Below are 21352 nucleotides of genomic sequence, written 5' to 3' on the forward strand. Positions count from 1 at the left end.
GCAGTTCAGTCGCAGTGAATTGCGGTTTGAATATATGTTAGCTATTTTACAGCTGCTACTGATATGGTAGATGGTAGCAGTTGGTTTTATGTTTTTTTTTTTGGTTCGAATCGATCATAAACGAAACAGATGTCCGTTGATTGGCGAAGGGTGGTAAAAGAGCCTTGAGCGATGTTCGACTATTCGAAACAGATGTTTTACTTTTCAATACAAATGTGTTTTGGAATTCATTAAAATCAGTGAAGTTATGACAGAATCGAACATTTTTGCAAAACATAACACAACAGTATTAATATTTTATTTCCAGATTGTGTAATGTTATTCCAGTAGCAGGTGATAAAAACATTCAACAATTGGCATTTGTATTATCCAAGGTCAACCACGTCGTTATTCAACATTGTGTAAATTCGTAGTGATCTTGCTTTTTACTACCCATTAGCATCTTTTATTGTTAATAAATTCAGATAAATCTTTCAAACAAAACTATTCGTTCTCGACTCTTCCACAACGCAATTTAGTTAGCTGATGTGCTGGGAAACTACACACTTACAATCTGAATTGCTAAACTAGTATAACCTTCAACGACATTTACTTTCAGAGAAAAAAGCTCATCCTCACGAGCACGTAAATTAAATTACCACAACGGGTGCACCAACCCCGCGCTTTCGCTACGACCGGTTTGTGATTCATTGCTCTAGATTTGCAGTTGGGGATTTTTCATAGCCATCGTGTGTTTATCGAATCACTTCAAATCCTCCGGTTAATTTCGTGATGTGACTGTTGTTTACCTCGCCTGTGCATCAGTCGGATCGAACAGGATATTTCCACAAGCAAGCAAAAAAAAAACTAAAAATTAGGACACCTCTCGAAACAACTCTTTCACTTGTCGGCCGGCGCGGCCGGATGAAGTCACCCTAAGCCACAAAAACCGCATCCCAAAGATCGATGGCAGGTTTCTCTCGTAAAATGACAGAGGTTAAGTCGTTAATGTCGCGCGCTCGATGCACGCGTCATCTTCAACTTCAACCAGCCAGTCAGCCACTCTTTGTGAGAGTGTTGACTAAGCTCGGCTAGAGGTTGAGTGGAGTGGAGATCACACCACCGTCTTTTTGTGGGTTGGATGGTGGTGATGAACCACTTTTCCAACTCGGTAAATCTTGTTGGGGTCTGTTCATAAGTCCGTATCTGACAGTCTGATGGATGACGAAGGTAAAGCCCTAAAGTGCTGCATTTTACACGACTGGCGCCCGCTGTAGCACTCTGTTAACTTTCACGCTCCGATGAGTTTCTCCTATTGAGATGTAGGGTTTGCTTTGACTTGTCCCTATGCGGTTTTCGGAATTGTTCTTCTGAACGTAGTCTCTGTACGTGGAACAATTTCTACAGGTCAAACCTTTTGAGACAGTACACTGAAATCTTAATGTGTCTGTAACTGTTTGCCTTTATAGTTATAGATCATGTAGTTCCCAACGATTTGAAGACGCTTCCCTGTCCCTGTAAGGTTCACCTACCTGTTGCATCGCCTCCAGCATCAGTTCCTTGTTGAGGACGGCATCCAGGGTTTGCATCTGGTCGCAGGACTGCTTCGCCTGCAGGTACGTCGAAGCGAGCATAAACGAGCCCAGGATGAACGACGACAGGATCACGGTGACGGCCACAATCCGGGCAATCTTGACCGAGTTGGCCTGGCGGATTTTGTATGCCTGGTGGTGGTGGGAAACAAAAGGAAACAATTAGAGAGATTATTTCTGCATAAAATAAGCTACGCTACCTAGTTTCCTCAACGGAAACTCATCAATCGTTTAGTTCGCTCGGCTTGTCGTTGGTGGCGTCCCGAAGAAAAGCGGGATCTTCTACGCTGTAATAGTTATCATCGCGCTATTATGTTCCGACAGTGGCGTCCCCCGCAGCCGAACATAATTGGATTAGCTCAATTTGCTGCGGCGCATTCGTTTCGCTTGCTTTTGGATTAATTACAGCGCTCTGTGTGCAGGTTGCGTGCGCGCACATGCAGCCCAGAGTTGAAAGAAAGTCAAACTGTTTGAAGAAATCAATTACGACGACCGAACACACCGAGAGCATGTCGTGTAATTAGCTCTGCAGGGCTGGCTGAAGCTCTGTTTCTCGAAAAGAGCGATCGCGCGCATTAGTCTTGGAAACGGAGATTGAAATCGTTCGATGGAGACTAAGCTGTGTGGTGCGCTGCATTTGCGCGCACGTTGGAGATTTAATTCGCTGCAGTTGTGATTTTGTTTTAGAAATTAACTTCTATGACAAACGGTCTGCTGACGATTATGGTAATGCGGTCGAGTGAGCTGCGCGACGATGATGATGAATGTGCCGTTTTGTTATTGAGTTGTTAGCTGCGACGGGTGTTTGGCGAGTGTGTTGGAAATGTGCGATTGAACGACAATGCCAGATATGGGTAGAATGTGAACAACTGGGTCGTCGTTATGTATATGAAGCAATGGAACACGTGGCGTAGAAGATTGAGTTTCCGATTTAATCTTTTGACAAGATCAAATTTCAGTTTTGCTTCCAACTCCAACATTGTAAAATGCATCAAAGCTTCATTTGCATATAGTGGCATCAACTCTTCGATACCTGAAACTTGATGGCATTGTGTTTAAGTTATACCAACCGGAGATTTAAATCAGTCCCGGAAGAATATGGAAATCAGATGATGCTGTCCGCCTTTGAACCGGCGTTGATTCCTTTCTTCTGGTGGTTGAACCGGTTCTATAGAAAAGGCATTATTTACGGTTATTCATTATGTAGGTACGCGTTGAGTTGGTCTTAAACTTGAACGATTCTTTTGAAACTTTGGCATCCAATTATGCAGCCTAATTATTGCAATTGAGTAGATTCCGAATGCTTAGGATAAATGCCATGTTTTCGCCTGTTTTAATAGGGCCCTAAACTGCCCCACTCGGAAACAGTCTCATTTGACTTTTCATCACTTTTGAACTACGTTATAAATAGTCATCATTTGCAATGCACTTCAAAAACCATAATAAAAATTGCAGATTTAATGCGTGAAAAAATACCAAATCATTTCTGTCCCATATTGACAGAAACCTAATACAAAACTGAACCATTTTGTAGTAAACCTAATATTTTTACAGTTCTTTAATGATGTGCAAATAAATCTGTGAAAGTTTCGAGATGATCGAAATATTTTTCAAATATGGCGATTTTTTAAAGTTTTACATGGGAACGAGTTTTCAAACTTCAAATTTCCTTAATTCCAACTTTTTAAAAATGGGACTGTATGCGACTGGGGCAGTAAAGCCCTACCTAGATTTCGGTTTAATCCACAAACGATGGTCCAAGAATACATATTTACTCATGTTTCTATGCTTTGATTGATTGTGGTTGAAAATATATATATTTTTGAATTTTTGGAACTTGTGTCTCGCCTCTTGCTTTAAACTTATGATTTAATTTTTTTTTGTTACCGTGTACGACGGATAGGAGCATTTTTAATACTATTAGTGCGGAAAACGTCGAATTCCATCACATCAAGATCGACTTCAATTGTCAAACTAGAATTGTTCACCATTTTTCTTATTTTGAGTTTTTTTTTTGTTTTAATAATCTTTCGTTTGATACGATCTGAATATCATACTTGATCGAATTATTTAATAAAAAAAGGGATTTTGTCATTTATTTTAGGACCCTATTGTTGTGACATTTTTATGTGTATAATCACTGATTATTAATCAGTGTATCTCAATTTTGTATGTCATTTTTCAATTCAATTTTCAAAGCATTTTTCAATTCAATTTTTAAAGCTGTGTTCAGATCTTTACCAAATTCGATTAAGTTTTTCGAGGCTTCAGTTACCCTACTAAAAGCTACTCTAGAACTTCAACCGTAAGGAGTATCTAATGCAGTCTGGTTGAAAATCCTATGGAGCTTCCTATTTTTTTTTCTCGAGTCTCTAAGCTTATGTTTACAATCGTCACACGTAAAACATTCATGCAATGTCAGGTACAAAATATATTTAGATTAATAAATAAGCAAGAAAATACACATGAAACATGAGATTTGCGAGACAGATCAAACTTCCGCTAAAACGTAGAACAAGACAGAAGTAGAAGGATAGGATGTAGTTTGATTACGTTTGAATAAACAAAATCCATACGCTCTTTCCATAGCATGACGAAAATATAGAATAATCGGACTGTTCTTGGGAATTTTTGGGAATATTGTTACTGAAATTTTCGAATATACCGCCAGAATCTGCTCCAGAAATTCTTAAGATATACCTCAATGAATATTGCTAGACATATTTCTGAAATTCCTCTTTGTTCTTGTACTTTCTTCGATAACGCTTCTAAATCAATCTAAAGCTCTACCAGCTCATCATTTCTCATTGATTACCAGTTACATTTGAGAGGGTAGTTCTCTTCTCTATTGTTCCCAGGGATGAAGATGTCGAGGGCGCTCTTTGCAGCATTAAAAATGTAGAAAACGGAACATTACTGTACCAAAAAATCTTCGCAAAAACCTGCAATTCCGACAAAAAATTGAGACTGTCAAAAATAGTCTTGAAATACAGTGAGGGTCCGATTTTGTTAACCCGTGGAAGCATTTTGGACTGACAAAATTGAGATTTTTCTTCAAATTAGGGGCTTTACTAAACAGATTAAACAACCGCGTAAGCCATGATTATCCGATAATTGAAATGTTTCATGAAATTGCGAATTAAATAATCCAAGATTGATTTGGTGATTGCGACGTTCAATCAGGAAAATAATCAATCAGCGGTTTACGCTGTTGAGTGAATCCTCCTAATATTTTACTCCTAAAAAATTGTTTTTAGCTCATCAGTCATAATAGTTGCAACGTTTGATTACTTTGACATTCATGCACGCAACAGAAACACGTGTTTAATAAACAAATAGAGATTTAAATTATAAAAAAAAAGATGTGCTCCGGTGGGAATCGAACCCACTACTCCTAAAAAGTTTGACGGGCGCTTCTTTCCTCCAAGCTACGGGGACACTTGACTATCTCCGTCCCATGAAGGCATATAATTGAACTCGATCCCAAATGCACATGGTTTGTTCCGTTTCACAATCCAAATCTCCAAAGGACGTTCAATTTTTGAATTCTTGTAAACATTATCCGAGAAATTACAGGACCAAACTTTACAGGATTTTTCAAAAGAAGCTTGTGAATAAGTTCGGTAAAACTCTCTGAAAGGAGTTCCCGGATAAATCTCTTGAATAATTTATGAAGGAATTCCTATTACAATCTCCGAACAAATTCCTAAATGCATCCCTAGAGGAATTTCTGGAAAAAATCCAGGAGTAATTCCTAGAAAAATAATTTGAGAAATTCCAATTGAAATCTCTGAAGAAATCCCTGTTAGGATTCTAGATAAAATTCCTAGTGGAAACCACGGAGAAATTCTCGAAAAAAAAATTCTAGGCTAATAACTGGAACAATTTCTTCAAGAGTCCTAGCAGAAACGGCTGGAGAATTACTAGCATGAATTCCTAGCAAGAAATTCTAGATGAATCTGAAGGAATTCCAGGATAAATTTCAGGAGAAATTTATAAAGCAATACCTATAGGAATAGAATAAAACAAATCTTGGATGAATCCCATGAGAATCTCACAGGAAACACATAGAAGCAGCACTATAGGAAAACTTATAGAAGAATCCAGGCGATATTCCCTTGGGATTTTCTGCATAAACTGTTTGGGTAATTTCTGGAGAAATAAATGATGGCATCCATTTGCTTAAGAACTCCCTTGAGGGGGCCCCGGTTAAATTTCATTAAATTTCTGGATGAATCACAGCAGAAACTCCTGCTGTGAAGAATTCTTCCTCCTGTGGAGAATTCTGAAATACCTAGAGGAATTCTTCTAGAAATTCCAGGAAAAATTCCTGCAGCAATACCAGCGAGAGTTTCCGGAGTATTCTCAGCAGGAATTTCTAAAAGAATCCCATGTAAAATTAACATGGAGGAATACCTGAAAAAAAATCATAGGGACATATCTGAATGTCTTATAAAAAAAATACCTGGAAGAATGCCTGGAGGAATTCCCGGAGGAATTCCTTGAAGAACAAAAGTAGAAATTCCTGCAAGAAACCCAAAGAAAATTCCTAGAGGAATCGTTAGAATTTCTAGAACCATTCCATCATGAATTCCAGAAGGATTTCCAACAGAAACTCTGGGAGAAACCTCTAAGATGAATTTATTGTGGAATTTCAGAGAAATAAAACCCTGTGAGAAATATTTGAAGAAAATTTTAGAGAAATCCCAGGAAGAATCGCTTCAGCAATTCCTAAAGCAATCGTGGCTGGAATACGCACAAACCTCATCATAAATTCCAGTTCCGATTCCAACAAGGGGCCGTTCGTAACCCAGGATGTTGGTCATCTCAGAAACTTGGATTTTTTTTGGAATATCGCCGATAATTTCGTCAACAATTTTCAAGTTACTAAGTTCTAAGATTCTAAAATTTTGAAAATTCTAAAACTTTCGATAAAAATTACGCAATTTTCAAAGATTGCGTAAAAATTTTCGAAGTTCAGTAAAAATAGTCAAGGTTCCGCCAGATAATTGCAAAATTTTGTCAGAAAATTGAAAGATTTCTAAATCTAAATTTTCGCTGAAATTTCCAAATTTCTGACAGAAATTTTAATAATCTTCCGGATTTTTTTTAAATTCTTGAAATCTTAGTCAATTAGTTTATTATCGTCAGGTCCGTAAATTGAAGTCTACAAAACCTCAGATGTTTCTAGAACTATTCAGGAACAGCGATTTGTATTTCAAAACAGCTTCATTCAATCAAAACAATGCATTTCCATTTCTTCCCAGGTACTCACAATGCACATTTGCGCGTCTTCCACAGATCAATCTCATTAGACTCCAAAGTAGATGGGTATACAACGAGATACAAATTACCGATGCCCGACACGTTCGTTCAGCCTGAATGGGGATGGTGGGGCCATTTAAAAAGCGAAACTGCGCGTTGCCTGGGCAGCACAGCGGGCTGGCCGAACGTCGCCGTTGTAAATAGTTTTGAACGTACAAGTACCTAGGTACCTGCATATTTGGATGGTGCGGTGCTGCTGGCGGCATTTCAAAGTTTCATCATCCAACAACTTTGTTGCTCTCATCAAAAAGAGATTCCCTTCTAATGCATCACAACGCAACCATCTGGTGGGTCTCATCAGGCATCAGGGAAGGTACGTGCTTCATTACCTCCGTAGAGATGTTTGATTGTTGCAACTCTCAAAGCGATCTCCTCCGCCTGCGTAGACCCCTATCTCTCAGTATCTTTTGATTGAGAGTGGATCGTGATGGAACACGATGACGACCATGTTTGCGGTTTGCCGGAGAATTGATACTGATGAAGACGTGTAGGTCTACGTCAGTCATTTAGCCAGCTCAAATGGAATTTGTATTGGAGTTGTTTTCGGCGTTCCCGATGGATCCCTTTCACTTGTTCGTTCTGCGGGCAATTAAGAACTCTTTGAGCTAGGGTGTAATTGCCTCGCATTCGAAGGTACGTGATCCCTAATTATGTATGTAAATTTTTCTTCGAAATTGATATGTTCGGATGAACAAAAGTGAGAATCATTTCCTGGAGCAAAATATTAGCTGTTGTGTGGCTTCTAAGTTTAGAATATACTTCTTGTTTCGCAAAGTCACCGCTTCTTTGTACCCACATAGTACAACGCAGATGCGATAGCTGCCCCGGGCAAATCTGCATAATCATATCTCTCCAACTACACGTCGATCAACTCTCCTCCAGCAATGACCGACAACAAACGACCGACCAACCAGCAGCCAACCAGCGAAAAGGAAGTAATTAGTCTTAGTTGCAACGGGTCCGTAGATTGATTTATGAACACTTCGGTCAACAGATCACTCACTCGAACGATCCATCCCCTCACCGATAATTCGGTTCGGAGAGCTCTGTGAGTATACCACCGTGATTGAACTCAAACGTATTTATCCCCATAATGAGTGTCTCACGACTTTGCTGACAGGCGCTATGTGCGGCTGCGGGCGCATGGGAACCACCATCCATTGCTATGGCTGCTCGGTTGTGATCTTGACGTAATGGGGACTGTATTCTGCCTGCCAGCTTGTCCGAAAATCGTTTTGTTTCTCAATCGGTTTGCGTTAGGAGTGCGCGTCGGATTGCGAAAATCAATCTTTAATTCCGTCAATTTTGGACTGCTGAAATTGCTGTTGTTTTCCGTATGTTCCTTGAAGCGCCGGATTAACAACGTCAATTCATTGGACTAGGCACTATGGTTAAGTTTTTGTACAGTGGTTCAGGAAGCAATTTAAGTGGAGAAGCCTAGAATGTTAAGCCTAAATTTGTACGATTAGAACTTCTTTTAAAATGCTTGTAATGATTCAGTATTAATACTACTATTCAAAACTATTCCAATGTGGGCCCGACCATAAACTGCATAGACTCTGGGAGTCTGGCCAGAGTCTACGCCCCATACCAAATTCGAAAATTTTGTTTGGACAAAAGTCTACGAGTGGAGACGGGGCCAGAAAGGAGTCTATGAAGTTTGGGGACAGCGCCTGTTAGCGATTATCTTCAGTTTTAGAAAATGCTACATTAGTGTCATTACAGTGCATAAAACAAGTTCATGGGATCCTTGAAAGATGGCCTCAAAAACGAAAGTTCGACACCAGTCGAAACGCCGAAGACATCATTCACGGGATTGATCAGACTTGCAACATTTCAATCAACGTCTTCGAACAGCTTCCTACTGCTTATCGCCACAACCCATTACCTTCCGTACACCCATAGCTATCAATCACCGACACCCATCAATCTACTGTACGATCATCATCTCGCGGAAGCACAGGTCTCCACCAAAGGGCATCCCATTCCAAATCGTGATTTATGATGACTCTCCATCCCGTAGGGCAACTGCACAAAAGGCATATTATTCGTGCCATGTTTGATGGGCCTAACGGTACAGTTTGGTTGGAATGTTGACGAACTGTTCCCATCCGATGCACTTTCCCGTACGGTGTTGTGATGTTGAAGGTACCTGGATACACGTTGTACACCATTTTTGACATTTTCCCGCCATGATTTAGTTGTTTTGGGCCGCTCTTGCGTTGATTGTTCCCGTTGATCGAAACGAGTTGGGCTAGGCCGTACCTACATAACACTGATGTACTACTACTGCTCGTAAGCATCCATCGTACTGATTGCGAACGAAAATTAATGCTGTAGTGAGAGGGCGGAAGCGCCTAAAGGGTTTCACCCGGTTTTGAATGTTTTCCACGCGGATGGTTGGTTACCATTGCGGCACAACCACCCCGCGAGTCAACGATTATGGTAATGATGATCATTGCTCCGGTGATAATGATGATATGTAAAATTGTGAGCGCAATTAGCTTCCGCCACTATTGAAGCGAGCCTACACGTAATGTGCGGCTTACAAATTGGATTGAATCGCATTGGACGACGATGGCCGGTGGTGATTGTGGTCTTTTTCCTCTTGTTCATTTGGAAATGGAACAAATTAATGGGTCTATGGTTTGGCTGAGTACGAAACATCAGATGATAAGCGACCAACCCGAGGCACATTTGGGCTGTTTCAGCTTTTTCAGTTGCTGTTGAAGTTCGTGGATCAAATTAAAGCACAATGGTCCAAAAAGCAATCTTGATCTGAATAGAATGTAATAACGACATTTTTTACATTATAGAGATTCCACCATAGTTTCCTTTTTGATAATTTTCCACGGATTCCTTCAAAAACTTTCCTAATTTCTTTAGAACTTCCTCCCTCTAGAGAAACCATCAGGAATTTCACCTGATATGTTTCTGGAAACCTTATGAATCCTTAATCCTTAAGAAATTCCTCCATGGATTATTTCAGAAATGTCTTTGGGGATTCATTCAGAAAACCATTCCCGGATTCCAGACAGTTCTTACAGTGTTTTTTAGAATATCATGAGTTTAGAATTCTTACATAAATTTCACCAGGGATTCCTTCAAAAAATCCTCCAAATATTTTTACACAAATATCTTTCAGAGATAATTAATCACCGATTTGTTGATATCTCACAAGCTCCCTTTATAAATTCTTTCAGATTTCTTCAAAAATTTCTCCAGATTTTCCACCATAAGTTTTCCTGAGTATTTCTATAGAGAACTAAGGCAAACATTTTGTATGGGACCTCTGAAATTTGTGTATGGGTCATCAAGCTTATCTTCCCTTACTCTTCAAAGCGTGACGCAGTTTATGAACGTGTTTTTCTTTCAAAAATATTTCTAAAAATCCCAATTATCCAGGGATTCTTTCATGAATTCCTCCATCGATTCCTTCAAAAGTTCATTCAGGGATTCTTCAATAAATTTATCTACGGCTACAAGCAGATATTCCACCAGAGATTCATGCAGAAATGCATACACAGAGGCGTTCAGAAGTTCCTCCGCGCATTCCGCCATGTGTTTTCTCGGAATTTTTTCCAGGATTTCTTCCAAAGATGTCTTTAAGAATTTATCTAGAAATGTTCCCTGAAATTCTTTTCGAAATTTCTCATGAGAATTTTCAATTATAATTTACAAAAGTTTAAGTGTAACTGTAGGCTTTCTTTCAAGATTTCCCTAAAAAACTTTCACGACTTCTTCCGGGGAATTGTTTTAGAAAATCCATGAATTTTGTTAATGGATTATTCCAAGAATTAATCTAAAAAATTCCTAAAGGAATTCCAACAAGGGTTTCTCAAGCAGTTTTTCAAGGCATTACTCAAGGAATTCATTCAGTAGCACGTTCTTCGAGAATTTCTTTATGATTCTTTCAAATATTTCAGCAGGGGTTTTTAAGAATATCTCCAGATATTTCTTAAGAAATTAAACAAAAGTTTTGATCAAAAATTTCTTCAAGGATTATTTCAGTATTCCCGCGAAAGTATTTCCTGAGACTCCTTCAGGAGTTTAAGAATTTTCCTATAAATTAAAAAATTCCATCACAACTTTTTTTTCCAAGAATTCCTTCATCAGCAATTCCTTGCAAAATTTTGTCAGCGAACTCCTAACCAGTTTCTAGAAGGTTTCTTTTTGGTACTGATCCTGTGGTTCCTTCAGAAATATCTCCTGAAATTCGTTGAGAAAATCCTCCAGGAGTTCTTTCGGATATTCCTTCACGGATTATACAGAAGTACTTCATGAAATTATACAAAAAAATACAGGGGGAATTTCTAATGGGATTCCTGCAGATTTTTACTTTTGGAATTGCCTAACAAAATTTTCTGAAGCAATTTGTGAAGTAATCTTTGGAGGAGTTTCGGCAGGAAACTCTGGGGAATACATGGAGGAACTCCTTGAGATGGCTCTGGAGGAATACCTAGAAGAATGTTATGGGAAAATCTGACGTAATTTTCGGAGGATTTTTAGGAGGAACCCCTTGAGATAGCTCTGGAGGACTTCCTTGAAGAATTTTATGAGAAACTTTTGGAGGAACTCAAGAAAACATTCCTGTAGGAGTTTCTTAAAAAAAATCCCTGTTGAGATTTCTGAAGGACACTCTTGAGGAATTGCGGAAGTAAATCTCGGAAAAATTTCTGGAGGAATCCTTGAAATAATATCTGCAGGAATCGGAGCAAAAACTGCAGACAAAGGTATTGGATGAGATCATGATTAAATCCATACAACAATTTCTGGAGGGATTCTTGGAAAATGTTCTGAAGCAAACCCTGGAAGAACTGCTGGAGTTACTTTTGGAGGGGTTCCTCAAAGAATTTCTTGCAAAATGTTTGAAGGTATAAGTGGACAAAATCCCTGAAACATTTTCTTCAATAATCGCTTAAGGAATCATCGGAGGAAACCCAGCAGATATTTGGAACATATCTGGAAAGAATCTTGAAGGAATCTCTAAATTAAGTTTTTATAGAAATTGAATTTTCCGAAGGTTTGCCTGGACATGTAGAGAATGCTCTGCTCGTAATCCATGTCCATTTCTTATGACATTTCTGGAGAAACGACGAAAAAAAAAGTGGAAGTGATTGAAATAATCTCTGAAGAGTTTCCTGAAGGGTTGCCAGAAAAAAAAATGAAAGAATATCTTACACAGGTCTCAATGAATACCAAGTGAAGTTCATGGTGCAATCCCTGGTAGAATATTTGAGGAACTTCAAAGATGAATTTCTTGAGTACTTTCTAAAAGAATTTCTGAAGTAATGTCTGAGAATATCTCCTGAAGAATTCCAAAAAAGGTACCTCTCAAACATCCCTAACAAAAGTTTCAGAAAGCATCCTTAAAAAAACAAAAATCTGAAACTCTGAAGGAATCACTTGAGAAATTTCAGAATGATCACTCGGAAGAACTTTTGGGGGAGAGTACCTGGGATCGAATCCTACTCCCGACAAATTCACAAAGTGTGAGTTCTTCCTTCGGAAGGGAAGTAAAGCTTGGGTCCCGAGATGAACTAGCCTAGGGCTAAAAATCTCGTTAATGCAGATAGAAAAAAAACTTTTTGGGGAATTTCCTGCAAGTAATTCTTGAAGAATTACTGACAAAATAAATGGAGTTATCTTAGAAGAAACTTCTAAACGATTCGCTAGAGGAACGAACTCGTAGAGAAATTTCTGAAAAAAAGTTATAAAAATCCAGAAGAAAATTCCAAAGAAATTCGTGCGGGTATCTTTGGAAGAATTCGTGCTGAAATCATATGAATTGGATTCCTGTAATATTTCCAGAATAATTTGAGAAATCATTAGAGAAATTTTAAAAGAAACCTCTAAGCATGACTTTTCAAAATATCCATAGAACTGGCATACCACTTTGTGAATTTCCTTCTGAGGAATCTTTTACAAATTTCCTGCAGAACATCTTCGAAGAATCTCTTAAAACTGATAGCAAAATTCTTGTTAGGATAGTTTTTGAAGAAATCCATGATTTCCTTGCGCTCAAAAAAGTCATAATTTGTTCATCGGGTATAGAAATGAAATGGTTCAGTGTTGACGTTTTTAAAGTATTAGCGGAAGCATTTCACTAAAAAAAATTGAAAAAAAAAACACGCCGATTATCGGATACCAAACCTATTTAGAACTATGACCGTAGGCTGATACGGAACGAGGGGTTTGCTTCTGCAAGCTGAGAGTCTGTTTCCCATGTTAGGGTTGGCTGCTCAATGTCCGAGTGCCATAAAACACATTTGCATAGCAAAATCGGCAACAGAGTTATAGGAACCGAGACCAATGGCAACGACCCCAGCGAAGACACAGCTCTGCAAAAGGAACTATCAATCTTCCAGCTTCATTGGAAACACCCGCATACTTGCTGATGGACCGCGAGCTCGACATCGTAACGCTGCAGAAGGTGTCTTTGGCAGGTTCCATGGTGCGAACATTTAAAGGTCACCATTCCATCTACTAGAGCTGCGGTAGCATCACACGCGAGCTGGGAACAGCCTTCATCGTGATGGACGATATGCAGACGTGCGTGATCGGTTCGTGGCCGATCGTCGAAAGAATGTGCAGCTTGATTATCTAGGGCCGATTCTTCAACTCCACCTTCACGCACAGCCCTCATTCCGGAAGCACTGATGATGACAAGCACGCATTCTTCGCGTCGCTGCCCAAGCCACGACGTCATGATCATCATAGGAGACACAAAACGTACCAGGAGGAGGAATTCAGACCAAAGATAGGAAAGTTTAGCACTCTTCAGTTGACGAATAAAAGTGGTCTACGACGCAACGCTTTCACTGCCTTCAAGAACATGCCCATTCGTAGCACCTTGTGCCAACCTCTCTTATCATTAGAACATGTTTGAATTACGATACTGTCTGCTGCGGTGATCTCCAGCACCACAGCAGACGGAAACGCAAATCGACCATGTTCGAATTGATGATGGCTTTTTCCCGACGTTATCGACATCAAGACCTACCGGTGCTGTAATGCTGCAGCATGAAACTCGACAGAACGAAGAACGATAGAAACAGAAGAGGAAACACCAGAATCGTCTCTCTCGGGAGAAAAAAAATGCCGCCTGGAAAAAGCGGAGTGCGAGGAAACGGAACTGCTGTGCCGTTCTCTAGATACACGTAGGTTCTACCAGGAACGCTCGAAAACGCTCCACGGTTTCGTGCCACGAACCGAATTCTGCAAGAATAAGGACGGCCGTGTCTTGATAAACGGACGTGAGGTGATTGAAAGGAGGAATGCGTTTATATCGAAGTCTAAGTATTAACTTGCGGATGTGACAGGCAATCTAATAGAAATCACCCGCACATTACAATATCAGTAACCGTAAACGTGAATGAGCCATATCCATAATGAGCACTAGAAATGCATTCACATTGTCACTGCAGCGGAAAAACGTGATCTACCCCCACTATCATCCTATATCTATAACCATAATCGTTAAAAAATGCAACGTTCCTGTCGTAGCGCATCTTCTCGATATTCCGCGTGCACAAATTACTTCTCGTCATCGTGATGGCCACCGTGTGTGCACGTTGTCGCTCGACAACTTCGTGCTGTGCTTCACGATTGAATAAAGCTAAAATGGTCCGTTCACGTCTAACTTACAACAATTCTTCGAACCGAAAATGCAGTTCAAACGCGCGCACGTTGAATTTGCTCGATTTCAAATCGTGTCTGATTAATTAGGTAATCCGTACGGGGCTGCGGTGAGTACTGTTTTCGTGGTCGTCGTCATCCGTAGTCGTAGTCGTTACCCGCGTGAGAAGGGTATTAAACCGAAACCTCCAAAGTGCAGTTCCCACACACTCATCACCGACGAGGGAACTTTCCATCAGAGTTGAAAAGTTACGACATTCTTGCTAGGCAGTCGCACAACAAACTCCCTCGTTTCAACGGTTTCGACTTTGTTTTTGTTTTTCTGTTTTACCTCCTCGGTTCGGTTGAGACTTTCAATATTCTGTCATTGTAGGCAAATTAGAGAAAGGTTAAACTGTGCGAAATGGCAAATTGTCTGCAGCACTGAGGGAGGCTACCTCCCGTGTAGATCAACTCTGAGACAGCAGTGTTGGTCGCGACGAATAATTACGCTGCTAAATTTGCAATAAAAGATGAGATAATGGTACGAGTTTTGTAGGTTATCGCAATGGGTAACAACACGGACTGTTAGACGCGATGAATCTGGAGATTTCATTGTGAGAATCATCATGTTTTTGATGTTATATCACACTCGCTCGAAGAGGGGCGTCCACCAGCACGCCGCCATCTCTGAATGTGAACAGTCTCAGATGACTGGTCATTATCGATAACTGCGCTCCTCGCAGCAGAATGGTAATAACTGATCAATTTGAGATTGAAACGATGACTCGTAACGTTAGCGCGATCGTGAAAGATTGGAATATTTGGAGAATCATTGGAATTAAGCATGGATTGACGTACATACCAGGCGGATAATCGAATTCACCGTGTCATTAGTTTGTATATTATGGTATGTAATTTACTTTCAGAGCTCGTTTGATAACCTACTGTCTCAACTTTCTGCAAAAATGAACTGTGAATCAATATTATGACATTTTGCAGAGAATCTATGTAGACAAACAAAGTCTGAATGTTTTTGAGCATTTTAGGCTTCCTCTGCCTTTGGAATATTGTACTTATGGCACACATGTGATACAAGAATCACTGTACAATTGCCCTTGAAATAAGTGCCATACTGAAAATTCTCTCAGTTCAAGTCAGTCTTGTTAGAATTTTCTTGACACTGCGTACCGTTGTACAGGAATCACACTCGTATCACATGTCTGTCTGGGGTATTAGCTGGTATTCGAATGTGTAGTGTAACTATAAAATTCCCATACTTGTTGTATAAGGTCTTTACCCAAATCCCGGGTCTTAATCCAAAGGCCTTCACTATGCCTAACGCTTCATGGACATTTCGGTATCAATTACGAATTTATAAAATAGCTTCATGTAAACAATATTATAAAAGAAGTACAATTTCCTCAAAATAATAAGATTGAATAACAGTCCCTTGAACTCTATTTCCGTCTTGTCCGCGTTTATCTTGGGCACAACCTGAATTCAATTCCCGGCATGACACTATGAATGGTCAAAAGTTATAATTTGACCGTAGGCTTTTTATTCGAAAAGTAGGTCAAATTCTTCGCAATCCAAATCCAGCTATGCATCAAAGTACGATTGAGCAGATAGCTTTAAAATTCTGGCGAATTTTCAGAGTTACGACCAAAATATTTTAATTAATATTTTTGCCCACCGCCTTCACAGTGCAACGATGAAATCTTTCGCTGTGGTTGTGGAATACGATGTTTTGTATTCAGAAAATTCACCTGCATCTTCCCTGTGACGTAGACTGTTTGTTTACAGTTTACCGAAGAGAAAATACAATTTATTCCAATAACTGAGCAGTTTTTGCTGCATTTTGTAGCAGTGAAACCCAACTTTGAAGTGCCCTAGAGCTTTTGTGGGGTGTGAATTAAAGGTCAGTTCAATAAGTGAATCTGGCGAAGTGAATCATTACACAATAATAAAACAAAGCGAATTACCGTTTGTACTAGTCAAAGCTACAATTATATAATTTCCATTAACACAAACTAACCTAACCATATACCGACTGCTCAACCAACAACCAAGGTGTCACCATTTATTTTCGATTATATCACAAAAGGAAAGCCAGCTGCCACGTAATACGAAACCTTTCCGTTTTTTGTTCAAACCAAACCTTTCCCAACTGTGATGGCATTGCGTGCGTAATGGAGAGACAACACCAACCAAATAGGAAACGTAGGATATCTAGATCGCGATTGAATGAGGAACATACATATTTTCACCCGTCTCACAATACATTGTTTCAGCGTTTGTCTCACATTGGTGCGCGCGCGAATAAAATCAGTCGGTACCTGTATGATTTTCCTCAATTTTTACACGTAATTCAACCGCATAGAGTCACGTTTCATACCACCAATCAGCAACTGCAGAGATGAAGTTTCCCTACGTGGTACTGGCTGGGTCCCATTGTATCATATGAGATTTATCCAGCTGATTGTGACGTGCCCATTTGCCACAAACAAAACCTAGCTGGGTGTTAGGCCCTAATGTGCCGAAAATTAAGCCCTTCACTCCTACAACAATAGTTATTACCCAGCGAGCAGGCATGCGTACCTAGATACTAGACATTGTCTGTCCGAACTGAACCGTACAGATTTTCGAGAGGTGAAATTCATTTGTTGGGGACTTTTCCTTGGACCCTCGTAGTGAAACCACAAGCACAATCACATAATGGCCATTGTTTGTTTAGGCACAAACTGTTTTTAACTTAAAAGCAGAAACTTAATGGCCTACGGACGACCTCTCACCTTCGGGCTTAATCGCACAGTTCAAGATAAATCCACTTAGAAGGTGTGCGAGCCGGAGCGCACGCTCTTAACAATTAGCATTATAAATAAACAACGTTTCATTGAAGCCAAGCCACCACAAGTGGCGAACAGAGAACTTCATCAGTCGTCATTCTCGTGCGGTACCTAGATAATTTAGAGTTGCTGAGGCCGTTAAAACTGTCAGCTACCACTACGCTACTACCCGAGCAGGAGAAAATAGCTGTGCAATACCAAATTCAGGTATTCAAGGTATTCTTCTTCTTATTCTTTATGGCTCGACATCCCCACTGAGACTTGGTCTGCCTCGCTTCAACTTAGTGTTCTTTGAGCACTCTCACAGTTATTAATTGAAGGGCTTTCTTTGCCTGCCATTGCATGAATTTGTGTAGTGTACACTATGACCAGGGAGTCGAGAAAATTTTCCCGACCGGAATGGGAATCGAACCCGCCGTCTCCGGATTGGCGATCCAAAGCCTTAACCACCAGGCTAACTGGAAACTCCTTGAATTATACCTCAAGCAGTCCTCAATACCAAACCAATAGCTCATTGAGATATTTTCGATCGGTGACGCAAGATCAGCACAATACCAAAATAAACTATTCTCAATACCTCGATTACTAACCAATCCTCAATTTTGGTATGATATCTGACTTTGGTATGCTGCAGTTATGTGACAGTTATTCGTTTCTGCTCGGGTACTGCTGGTAGGAGGTTGCTTTCATGAGCTGCGTTTATGCAAGTGAGAGGAGCCGGACGAAATAATTCATGTCACCACCGTTTTTTTTTTGGTCACCTGTTCACGCGGTGAAGGTTCGTCTCTTGAAAGGGTGTTGCAATCTTTAGTAGCTGGCTGGAGGTAGCACCATCATCCATCGTAGTTACGGCAACCAAGTAGCAAATGAGGTGCGTTCACAGATTGGATTGAAGCTGTGTGAGCTGTAGACGACGAATGGATCGCAGATCGCAGCCTCGCAGCTAGTGCAGTCTAATGAGGATGGTGATGATGATGCTCATGAGGCGGTAGTGACGCACACTAGCGCCAGAGTAATCAACTTTGATTGCGCTTGTGCTGTGGTTTAAAGTAATTGCATGCAAATCACCCGTTTGAGACTTATGGGAATAGTTTTGGAATTTTCCTTATGAGGTGCTGTGTGCGTGAATTGTTTGGAAATTAACAGTGGCATGATCAATTCAGAAGACCTTACAGGGAGAAAATTTATTACTTATACCTACTTTATTGAAATGTAAAATAGTATGAGATGTTTTGAAGCTTATGGCCTTCATAGACCGTGAATGAAACACCAGCTTGGTAACACGAATCTGTCCAGATGGTCTTGTGACTAGTTGGCTACACTTTCGCTTCATAAGAGATTTCCAACATATCTAACTTACAAATACTCGTCTAGTCGTTCTTAGTTGCGACTGAAAACTGACTTTCTTCTCTGTCATACAGAACATTCAAACGGTATCCAAGTCCGTACAACGACGAACGGCGACGTTTAACCCTAGTAGGATGTTGGGGTCAATATGGCCCAGACAGGCTCACTAAACGTGCACCTAGCCATTGTGGTGCGTCTAGCGTAACGTCTTAGGAATGTTAATGGCTAGGCTCTGCGAACACGACTTAGACAGAAATGTTTTGATATATTTTTCCGGACAGATATATCAAGACAGAAATGTTCTCTCTCCGTTTGCAAGGAAAGCAGCGATGTTGACCATTTCTGTATCTTGTATTTCTCACAGAAAGAACAAGTATCGCGAAGCGATCGAAGAGCTGTACCGCGCTAAGGACACACGGAAGTTCTTCGAGAAGCTGAACCGCTCGAGCAGAGGCTTCGTGCCACAAGCCGACATGTACCGAGACAATCACGGGAATCTTCTCACGAGCGAGCGTGAGGTGGTCGAGAAGTCGCGGCAGCATTACGATGAGCACCTCAATTCACGACTACGAAGGTTGATGAGTCGGGAAACACTCTTTCTTCGTACGGGGTTTCTTATGGGAGTATGAGTGAAAAAAGCAAAAAATCTTGCCTCCTTGACTTTCTCGAAGAAAACCGCGAACAAAACCATCACCTTCGAAGTCCCTAATGGCGACGCTGCAAGCACCGAAGGTGGCGTGGTTACAGATCTAGGAGTACGTGCGAAGGACGAAAGATTTCCAGCCCCTAACCTCCAATAGATTGAAGAGGAGGTTAGTCGGTTGAAAAACAACAATGCCGCTGGAGCAGATCAACTACCAAGCGAGCTTCTAAAATACGGTGGAGAAGAACTCATGAGTGCACTACACTGGTTCATTACCAAGATTCGAGAGATCAAAGTATTACCGGAGGAATGAATGAAAGGTATCTTGTGTCTTGGATTGCGGGAACTGATACTGTCTCAAATTTTCTGCCGCCGTCTATCATCGATTGCAACAGAGTTCGAGAGGCAATATCAGATTGGATTCATGGGTGAACGTGCCTACAACGGACCAGATGTTCGCCATCCGCCAGGTGTTGTAGAAATGCCGCGAATATAACGTGCCCACACATCGCTTGTTCATCGATTTCAAGTCGGCGTACAATTCAATCGATCGAGATCAGGATTCCCGGATAAACTGATACGATTGATCAAGGCGACGATCGACGATCGAGTGATGTGCGTAGTTCGAGTATCATGGACACTCTCGAGTCCCTTCGAATCTCGCAGAGGGTTACGCCAAGGTAATGGTCTTTAGTGCATGCTTTTTAACATTACTTTAGAGGGTGTAATAAGGAGAGCGGGGATAAACACGAGTGGAACGATTTCCACGAAGTCCGTTCAGCTGCTTGGTTTCGCTGATGATATTGATATTATAGCTCACAAATTTGAGACGATGGCGATGGTGATGAAATCGAGGCGGTTGAAGAATTCGTGTACTTGGGCTCACTGGTGACTGCTGACAACGACACCAGCAGAGAGTTTCAGAGACGCATTGTGGCAGGAAATCGAGCTTACTTTGACTCCGCAGAACTCCGCAGAGCATAAAGCTTGCCGTCAGATGAAGTTAACTATCTACAAAACGCTGATTAGATCGGTTGTCCTCTATGGGTACGAACCGGTACGAAACATGGACTCTACGTGCAGAGGACCAACGCGCCCCTGAAGTTTTCGAACGGAAGATGTTGTGGCGGAGTGCAGATGGAAGACGGGACTTGGAGAAGGCGAATGAACCACGAGCTGCATCATCTGCTGAGAGAACCAACCATCGTCCACACCGCGAAAATCGGGAGGCTACGGTGGGCGGGTCACGTTATCAGGATGTCGGATAGCAGCCCGATTAAAATGGTTCTCGAGAATCATTCGACCGGTACAAAAAGACGTGGTGCGCAGCGAGCTAGGTGGGCCGCACGGTGTGTTGAAACACGATTATTATCGCACTTTCATGAACCTAAAATATTTTTTCGTTATAAGTTAGCCTTAGCTGTGTAGATTAAGATTCTGGAGGTTAAAAAATCTTTCATCGGGGAAAATGAAAATAAATTCGATTTTAGTATTTTACCACTTTTCTCATATGTATACCTAATACGGTGTATAACGCAAATCTGATGAACTTAAACTACGCTACAAAAAGTCCCCTTTGTAATACAGTAAAACCTCCATGAGTCGATATTGAAGGGACCATCGACTCATGGAAATATCGAGTAGTGGAACAAAAATCCTTTGGGAGGCATTTTGGAGGGACCATCATAGTAACCCAGAAATATTTTTTCAGTATGGAAAAATTTACCTCCATGAGTCGATATCGAGTCAAGGGACATCGACTCATGGAGGTTCGACTGTAATAAAATTGAAACCATTTAAGGAGAAACGAATGCAAAAGTTTTTACAACGAGTTTAAATTTGATTGGCGTTCGTTTCATGTGTCCCGCCCACTGTAGTCTGCCAAAAGTCATAAATCATTAATCAAATATGGGGGCCTAATAAAGCAATATTTTAAAATTTATGTAAACTGTCCAATTAAGTCATTTTTCAGCAAGTTAAGTAGAAATACTGATAGCTCT

General features: G+C 40.6%; 1 protein-coding gene across 1 annotated transcript in view; it reads right to left on the bottom strand.

The window, feature by feature from the left end:
- The window catches only part of LOC109418918 (bromodomain-containing protein 4), a 95997-nt gene that overhangs the window by 40215 nt on the left and 34430 nt on the right, over positions 1-21352 (bottom strand). The window contains exon 2 of the mRNA XM_029870840.2: positions 1512-1703. Within this exon, the coding sequence (XP_029726700.1) occupies positions 1512-1703 (192 nt within the window). The remainder of the gene's footprint in view (positions 1-1511; positions 1704-21352) is intronic.

This window comes from Aedes albopictus, chromosome 2, assembly GCF_035046485.1.
Source record: "Aedes albopictus strain Foshan chromosome 2, AalbF5, whole genome shotgun sequence".
Classification (NCBI taxonomy): Eukaryota; Metazoa; Arthropoda; class Insecta; order Diptera; family Culicidae; genus Aedes; species Aedes albopictus.